The sequence below is a fragment of the Phoenix dactylifera genome, chromosome 5 (genome assembly GCF_051530095.1).
Source record: "Phoenix dactylifera cultivar Ajwa chromosome 5, Ajwa_hap1_PhDact_Kaust_v1.1, whole genome shotgun sequence".
Lineage (NCBI taxonomy): Eukaryota > Viridiplantae > Streptophyta > Magnoliopsida > Arecales > Arecaceae > Phoenix > Phoenix dactylifera.
In genome coordinates this window covers 24596590-24605812 of record NC_143194.1, presented here as the reverse complement: position 1 = coordinate 24605812, position 9223 = coordinate 24596590, and the positions used below count along the sequence as shown (strand labels likewise).

Below are 9223 nucleotides of genomic sequence, written 5' to 3'. Positions count from 1 at the left end.
TTCCGAATCACAGCCATTGGCCTATCCCACCAATATTTTGAAAAGTAGCACGGCTGTGAAAGAAAGATTCGGATAACCTTTAGATCGAAAATTTTAGCAAGACACCTGTATCAATTGTCTGTATGTACTGTGTGCGGACAGCAATGGCACTCTCTGAGAAGCATCAGCATGATCTCTTAACAAATACGATTAGTCTAGAGAGCTAAACCTGTTACCATTTTGTCTGTCTTAAGGATTCATCTATCCGCCCATGGATAATACAAGCATTTATGACATGATAAAAAATGGCACACCCAACCGATCAAAAATTGCAAACAAGCAGGCTGCGTCTCAGCATTTTCTTATGCAAGTACTATACACCTCAAGAGACGTTTGCTTCTACATGCGTACTTCTTCGAACCTTCTGTCCTTTGTCGAGCTTCGCTAGAACTTGATGCAGCTCGGACCGTAGCTTAGACACTTCAGGAGCATTCCAGTAAACCTCAAGCCGCTCCATAAGCAATTTTGAGGGGTGATCATGGAATGGAGGAAGCTCCGAAGGGATTGGAGGAACAAGAAATGGGTGTCGAAGAAGCTGTGGTATTCTCCACCTCTCATTGCGATCCCAAGCAAGGCATCTCTGCATAAGATCGATAAGCCATGGATTGGAGACTGGTTCGTATATGATCTCATGGTTTCTATCTGTTACAACTTTGAACTTGGCCCAAAAGGTCTTGTATCCTGCAAATGGTGTCTTGCCATATACCATCTGGTAAAGAATGCAGCCAAGAGACCAGATGTCTGATGGGCGGCCACACTTGATAGTATTCCCATTTGCATCATGCTCATTGCACATGAATGCTTCTGGAGACATGTAGTTTAGGGTTCCCACCTGCATTAGAATAGCCAACATTGCTATTTAACCTCCATTGATGTAATTTAATAAGGAAAACAATTTGGTCAGTAAAAATATGATGACCTGTGCATCACGCTGGATGTTAGTAGTGTCACTCAGTATCGCTTTTGCAATGCCAAAGTCAATAAGCTTCAATAAGCCTCTGACTAATAGAAAGTTGGCAGGCTTCAAATCAGAGTGCACGATACGCTCCTCGTGTATCGTATTTACAGCTTCAAGCATTTGCTGCAGAGGCAAAAGAATTTACTCTCTCTAAGCAAGGGTAAAACTGAAAGAGCTGTAGAATGATGAAATTTGTTCAAAATTGACCAAAATAATGGATATGTAACTCATACTACATGATGCACTATCATGCACCAATCACTAATGTAACCAACACAGTTGACGCAAACTGCAAATCAACCGACACCAATAATAACAACTCTTTATTTGAAAACAGCACAAAGTTAAGCAGAGAAACTAAAGTATGTGGAAATCACTTATCACTCACCGATGCTAATCAGATACTACTTGGCTGGAATCCTGCCTCAATTTTACATAAATGAATTGGTTGCTATATTGGGGATTGCATTCCATGTACTCTTGCATATATTCTGATTTAGTAGCCGTGCATGCCAAAGTAGGCAAACTTAAGAGATGGTCTTAAAAATTTCATGCATATTTTAGATTAATACCTTACAAAATTTGAAGGACTTGTCACGGAAGATGGTGAACAGCATAAGTTCTTAAGGTTGAATATTCCTATATAAACTTCACCTCCTCTTATCCCTATTCTGTTTTCCATATAAAATATCCATAACCAAGCACTGCCACTATCTTATAACTTTATCAGAATTATTTCTTAAATTAGTTTTATAACATAATTCTTAGATTGATTTGGATGATGAAGAAAAAATCTGCTACCTCCCTTTATATGTGAGAAGATACATCTACTACTAAAAGATGACAGACAAAATGAACCAGATGATAAATGTGTGAACTCCAAAAAATCATTTCTAGAATGATTATTCAACATAAATAAATGTTAAAAAGTCAAAATTACCATGCAGTTAAAAATAATGGCTAATCCGAATTTCTACAGTCAGCACTTTGTTTCCTTAAAAAGTGATATAGAGATGTCAGTTGAAAAGTGGATGACATTGAAAAATATGCTCCTAGAAGATGTTGAAAATAAAGCAACCAAAAGAACCAACATGGCTTTACACTATCTGAGAATTCTACAAGTTCAATTTATTTTCTAGAGTTTGCATTTGATGAAAATGGGTTAGTTAGCAATTCACTTCTATAGCTCAACAACAAACAGAACCAGAATGTCTTGTTCCCACTTACGACAGCAACAAGTCCGTCTTTGCAGAGCCTCAATTCACCTAAATGCTGGAAATACATAAGACAACTGGTTAAGGCAGACTGATGAATACCTGCCAATAAAACCGTAGCCAGTTCTCATCCAATTTCCAACCCGAGTTATTCATCTCCTTCCACTTCTGTGAAAGCATATGAGCCAAATCAATCTCTCCATACTCAAGCACCATGTATATATATTCATCATCTTTAATCCTTCCATCCTTTATGGTCGTTGAGCCATTCACGACTTCCTGGAGCAAAGTTTTATCTGTCACCTAGGAAATGAAAGCAAGCATCAGTGCAATATAGTGCTAGAAACTACATCTCGTGAGTGCACATAGTCCAAATAGTGTAAAGAATAGTGAAATGGACGGTAATGTTTGTTCTTCCTTTTGCAAATTATTTTTCCAGAAAGTCAGGATGGATTCATAAAGACTAAGAAAATGATAATATAACATAAGAATATACACGATTTTTTCACCTCCTGCATTCTGGCAATACAGGAAGGCATGACTTACTGGGAGAAGATGTGCAAAAAGTCTTAAACATTTCAGACAAGTGCAATAAGAACGAATTGGCAACATATTTTTACCAGTAAGACAAATATTTACTAGGAATTTGTGCTGGTTGTATCTCGTATGTCAAAGTCACACTATTTGCCACTCATGAAGTCTACTTTTAGATACTACTGTCCAGAAATGTGAAACATCCTGTAGTAGAAAAGTCAGTCTTTACAGCATTTTCACCAGAAAATTTTCTTCAGACAACTTAACCAACTGGATCAAAAACTTAGTTATCTTGTTCACGATTTTGACAAGCAGGCTGCTGTCTGCAGGCAGCTGGGGCATGGAAAAGTTCATATGGAAAACATGTAGGTGTATGTATGTGTGCAGACACATATGCAGCTGGGATTTTAGAATATCGAAAAATAAATGTGCCATTAAAATAAACAAAAATAAGCAGAAAATTAGCGATAAAAAGTAAAACAGTTTCCCTCTAATTTAAGGCCCATTTAGTAATGCAGGATATTCTAACCTAAAAAGGTATCAAAACCTTCCTATGCATTATGCTCAAATTTCGCACACCAAAAGGCAACAAATAACTCCACAAATTATCAAATGGAGAGAAGAGATAAAATTGAAGAACTATATAGGTCACTAGCATAGGGTCCAGGCCACATGCATGACCCATTTGTCCTAATCAGCTGTCTAACACTACACTATGCGGCCTAGTGGAATACGGAGACAACATTGGACCAATGCATATGCAGCTAAAAAGATATCCCATTGGTTGAGGCAAAAATATTTTAACGAATTAAAAGTTTTCAATTAATTAACCGAAGTCATCTAAGATACCAACCTCGTATTGCAATTTACACTGCTCCTGGCTGCTATCAAGGTGCACACATTAGCTTTTCTCCATTGATAGACTGGCACCCCAAGTAACAAAAAGAAAGCATGCTTAAAAACAATCTGAGCATATGAAGAAACAAGAATTGGTATATCGCCCTCCTAAATTCAATAAGAGAATATGTAGTGCACAATGCAACATGTTATCTAGGACCAGGTAGTCATTTAGTGATGATAAAAGTTGTTGTCAGCAGCACTTCACAAGAATGCCTACAGGACTTAAGCAATGCAAGTCATCCAGAAGAAAAGTTGTGCTGCTTTATTAACATATTTATATTATCTATACTACAACATGGTAAATGAAAATGAGCGCATGTATATCAGGGCACATACAAATACACACGGAACAAGTACAGTTTAATAACCTAAGATGGATCTTCCATCCCTTTCTCACTCTTGAGAAAAGGAAAAAGACATGTAGATGCACAAACAACCAGTATAATTTAACTGGACATAAGGAGAATGCAATATATTTACTTTCATAAGGCATTGAATACTATTTATTCGCGTTAATATTCCATCCACTGTATAACACAATAAGAGGTTCTTCTGGATATTGTTCAAACAGCAGACACAATCATTTTCAGGTTTTGCAGAAAACAAATCTAATACCTAACTAGGAATGCAATTTGAAGGAAGTGGGTTAGGCTCAGCAGGACTGTTCTTGACTTGATAACTCGCTCTCACTTTCTATTCCCTAATTGTTCTTAATTCACAGTGCCTCACAAAGTCCCTGGACATGTATGTCATTGTTCAGCAAAAAGAAATACTAAAAAAAAATCATGTTATTTTGTGAGTTATTTGGCTATTGTTCAACTTAGAAGATAAGAGTATTGTGATCCCGTGACGAGAGTGAATTTCTTTTCACAATTGTCGCCTTTGAATGTTTCCAATTTTGTCCAATACTGATCATCGTTCTCTAAGTTGTAGCTATATTGGGGACATTTTTCTCATCTTGATCCTTGTCAACTATGGAGGAAATGAGAGGATCCTCATCCGAGTCCTTACTTCAATTGTAATAAAGAATGATCTATGCTCATAATCCTTATTCTTTCTAATATTAAGGAGAGCAATCGGTCATTAGCCATAAGTCTAATTTTCATGAGATAAATAGGATTTAAAATTTCGCCCTAAGAATAGATAAAGTTTCAGGGATGGTTTCTACTGCCTCATCTAACATACTTCTTTCTCTCATCTTCTCAATCTACAATTCACATAAACTTACCTATAACTGTCTCAAGAAGCAGAGAGACTTTACTTTCCATCCTACTGACAGACACTATTTCTTTTGGGGTTAGTGTTAGTTGTAACCATCAAAACATGCTCTAGTTCTTCCTAGTCATCTATTTTCATTACAATGCAACTTTTATTGAGGATAAACTTTATAAACTTAAGAAGGTCATTTGTGGCCTATATATAATAGTCACAGCATGGTTTGGAAGATTTACTAGTTGGAAGACTAAATGTAGGCAATATTGAACTTATAAGTATAGCAAGGCCAGCATTATTGTCCTAATATAAGTGACCAGAGAGTGTGGTTATGTAGAACAACTACAAAAAGTCAACACCAAGAAGAATTCTTGCTACGAGAATGGAGAATCATGATCTTTGAGATGCTGCTTCCGTATAAATTATAAGATCAAAGATATTTAATCCCAGATAAAAGTTTGTTTTAAACTTGGGAAAAGAACTCATTAATGTAGGGTGTAATCAAGGAATAGAGCCTTTTTTATAATTTTATAATTTTGGGGAAATCGATAAACTATCATACTGCCAGTCTATGTACTTGAGAGGTACTAGGCAGCTTATGCTTGTAATCACTTCAACTCATTTGGGGGCAGTTTTATACACTAAGTTACCTCAAGTTGTTTCATTGCCCTAGTCATCTGTTCACAAGGTTCAGAAATAGAAAAGGAACCAATCATAGCTCAAAATAGGAAAGAAAGTTTTGTAAACAACATCAGCACTAATCCAAGCATCTAACATTGAGAAAATAATGTTTACATATATCATGTACTCATGCAAAATATTTGAAAGGGTATTGGATGTTAAGTTACATAATTACACTAGCTGAATTTATTTCTAAATAAGAAAATGTTTGATGCAATTTTGAAGTTCTAATGAATACATGTGAAAAGGAAATTGCATTCAACAAAAGGAACAAAAAAAAAATCATACAGAAATCTGATTGGCTTTGCAAGATAGTACCTCATAATCAATAAGTTGAATAATATTGTTCTTCCCTTTCAGCCTGTTCAAATACTCAATCTCTTGACAAAATCCATAGGCAGTTGGATAGTCACGGCCTTTGAGTTTGATCTTTTTCAGAGCATATATCGTACAGTCTGATGAGATGACTTTGTGAACTTCGCTACTTCCTCCACTACCTATTTTACCAAGCTTTTGATAGAGCTTTCCATTAACTTTGAAAAATACATCAGGGTCATACTTCTTTTTGCGAGGAGCCTTCTCTGCTTTGCTAGATTGAGAGGGCCCCAAACCCATATTTGATGATGTGTTGTTTGCTGGTGGAACCTGAGATTGCAAACAGTTGGCATCACCAGACGGCCCCATCTGTTTTATACTTTCACCCAAATTAAGACCCTGCTGATGATTCTGAAGCCCATCAGCTTCCTTCCCGGCACTTCCTTGCCCCTCTGGAAGGGCATGGTCCGTAACACCTGACAAGTTCTCTATAGCAGATGATGACGTTTGTGTTGGAAAGGCAGTCTGCCCAGCCAAAGGAGCATGTGTGCACTGAAAAGTTGGACCAGAATGGACTGACATTGTAGTGACACACGAAGAGCCCATAACTGAAGATCGAGTCATTGGTTCCACATAACACCTATTACTACTATGTTCAATCCTCTTCTCCAACAAGGTACTCCCACCAAACTTCGCACTGCTCAAAGACACTCCCATGATCCCAAGAACCTGCTGCTTTGGGTCCTGACAATTTGTGGCCTGAGTGTCCAAATAGCTTTCCCCATCTGCCAATGCAAGAGAACCCAAATAAGATGAAATGTTGTCTGTTCTAGTATCTGTGGTCATTCGTGTATCAGCACCTGCATAAGAAGAACCTAAGAGAAACAAAAACACACAGAACTATACATAGCAGGAAACAATGAAATTATAACAATAATAGCTCCTTAACACAGACTCTCAACTCATGACAGCAAACAGTAAGCAGTTCCAAAAAAAATCTCGTACTCTGAAAAGTTGCGTGGGCATTGCCAGCCAAAGCAAGCTGGTCCTTCTTCAAATGATCGTCAGCCAGAGCATGTGGGGATGCCAAGTGAAAGGAAGAAACTGAGAAAGATGACTCTTTTTGATTGACCGGGATTTCAGAATTGCCCTTCGGCAAGCCAAACGGGCTCAAATTCTCATCATGCAACGTAGTTATGGTTCCGGTAATTGATGGGGGAGTAACCGATGAATCCCCTTGAGGAGCCGTCGCCATTTCAGCCACGCTGTCCTTCCTCTGATCAGATGCCACATTCGGCATCCTCGCAGCTCCTAAAACTGCTCCAGTTAGCAACGCTGTCTTACTGAAAGGATTTCCACTTATGGAAGACGCAGAAGCAGCGCTCCTCGAGGGCTCTGTTTGGGAAACCAAGACACGGCTCGCGCGGGAGACGTTAGACTGCATTGTACCTGAAAATCCTCTCAAGCAAACCAAAAATTGATCAACAAATTATCCAGAAACTAACCATCCCACTAGGGCTCACTGTTCAGTGTCCAAAACCCTAATTTCTTTAGTAAATCCACAGATCTAGAAAAGACTACAAATTTCACAATGCGCCATAAAAAAAAAAAAAAAACGATTTTGGACGAATTGGAACGGGAAAACCTAAATTCCATTCCAAGGGAGAGGCACGGCGACTGGATATCGAACAAATCTTCGGGAAAAGAAGAAATTGGAGCATACCGAGAGGTCTGTGGCGCTTGAAGACGGCATGAACGTGTCGGAGGAAATCCGGGTCGGAGAGAGAGGAGGATAAGGAGGAGGAGGAAGAGGTGAGGTTGGCCTCTCCGGCGATCGGATGGATTTGGCTGCTCGACGCCGGGGGAGGCGGAAGGTTAGCCTTCCTTTCCATCGGCGGCGGAACCCAACGGCATATCGTCAGAGCGGGGGTGGAGGGAGACGGTGGCGGCGGAGAAGGAGGAGCGGATTACGGGAAGGTCCACGGCGGCGGAGGCGTAGGGATTTCGTCCATCGTCGGGGGGCCGCAAGGAACACCGGTCTCTCCTCTCCTACGAGTCGGTTCTTATCGAGCTCCTAAAAGAGGGCAAGCGGGAGGGGGGAGTTGGATTCCTTTCGCCGACGCCGTCGAAGGGTAAAGGGTGAAAGAAATTTAAATGGCGCTTCTTGCCGCCCTGCTGCTGGCCCATGCTTCTTGCCGCCCTGCTCTGGCCCATGTGGTTTGGAAGAATTTTGGGCCGGGCTCCGTCAGGTCAGGGGTTTCATGACGACCCGACCTTTTTCTAGGTTTGCCTTTTGGTTGCAGCAAATTGATTTTGATCAAGGGATGCGGTTTTCAATGGTGAATTTTAATGGAGACTCGCAGACTGGTCAGGAGATTGGCTTCCTTTCAGGCTGTACACATGTATCGGGAGGCAAATAGAGTCGCAAACTGCGTCGCCTCTTATGTTGCTCGGCACACCGGAAAGTTTCTTTGGACTAGTGCCTCTGAGATTTCCTCTCCTTTGTATCATTTTATTATTTCTGACTTGGCAGGCCGTACCCATGTAAAAGCTATATAAATACCGGTTTCACCAAAAAAAAAAAATGATGAATTTTTTCCCCCTTCCCACTAGATTGAAATGGGTTTCGATTTTTTCCCCCACCACTTACATGTTGATTAATGGTTGACACCGGCTGGTTTTAGATATTGCCATTGATCACACACTTTAGTTCACCAGTCCAATCCAACAATCTAAGATTGGTTAGATAATTCATCAGGCTGGTTTAGGTTAGATATCGCCATCCACGCCCTATTTACTTCTCCTCAATCTAGGAGTTAGAAGTTGGTTCGATGCACAGGATTAGGTAGTATCAATCAGGACCCCAAGTACCCCTCAAATGAATCACTATGTTCTACATGGTACTGACGAATAAAGCAATGATATGGCAGATGATCCCTAACACTTTCTTATGTCACTTGGATCACATTGGTTATGGAAATGGTATAGATAAAAAAAATAAACCTGCTTCTTATGATACACAGAAATGAACATAATGAACAACCATGCTAAGTTGCTAACAGAAAAATTAGTCAATTTTGCAATTTAAAGAAGTAATAAATCGAAAGCCATGCTAACCGAAAAAAATAGTCAAAGATTGCAAAACCAACATGCAACTCTACAAAAATAATATCACTGGCTGAATACAAACTTAGGAGAACGAGCGAAGCAATAAACAAAACCTCAACCACAAATCATGCATCTAACTTTCGCATATCGGCAGTCCGATCGAATTTTAGAAGCATAATTATTGCACAAGCTATATGGAAGTTCATTATCAAAACAATATTGCGAGCAAGCAGCAATGAGCACATGTGGCCACAAACAAACC

General features: G+C 39.4%; 1 protein-coding gene across 2 annotated transcripts; it reads right to left on the bottom strand.

The window, feature by feature from the left end:
* Positions 1-152: 152 nt before the first annotated feature.
* On the bottom strand, positions 153-9184 carry LOC103715254 (serine/threonine-protein kinase MPS1-like). Of its 2 annotated transcripts, none has more exons than XM_088721966.2 (6): positions 7577-9184; positions 6859-7302; positions 5857-6713; positions 2314-2514; positions 959-1120; positions 153-871 (listed from the first exon to the last, which is right to left on the bottom strand). In XM_088721966.2, exons 1-6 carry the CDS (start codon positions 7743-7745, stop codon positions 362-364), a joined length of 2343 nt encoding a protein of 780 aa, XP_088578092.2. In that variant the 5' UTR covers positions 7746-9184; the 3' UTR covers positions 153-361. The 2 variants fall into 2 exon arrangements, with proteins under 2 accessions (XP_088578092.2, XP_008801046.4); XM_008802824.5 differs by having other exon boundaries at positions 5857-6638.
* Between the last annotated feature and the right edge of the window lie 39 nt (positions 9185-9223).

What these genes read in the sequence shown, in the direction of transcription:
- LOC103715254 (XM_088721966.2), bottom strand. Translation starts at nt 7,745, where the DNA reads ATGGAAAGGAAGGCTAACCTTCCGCCTCCCCCGGCGTCGAGCAGCCAA. An exon ending in TTCAACTTATTGATTATGAG is followed by an intron (nt 2,515 to 5,856) that starts GTACTATCTTGC and finishes TTCATTTCCTAG; the next exon opens with GTGACAGATAAAACTTTGCT. An exon ending in GGCTACGGTTTTATTGGCAG is followed by an intron (nt 1,121 to 2,313) that starts GTATTCATCAGT and finishes TTGCCTCTGCAG; the next exon opens with CAAATGCTTGAAGCTGTAAA.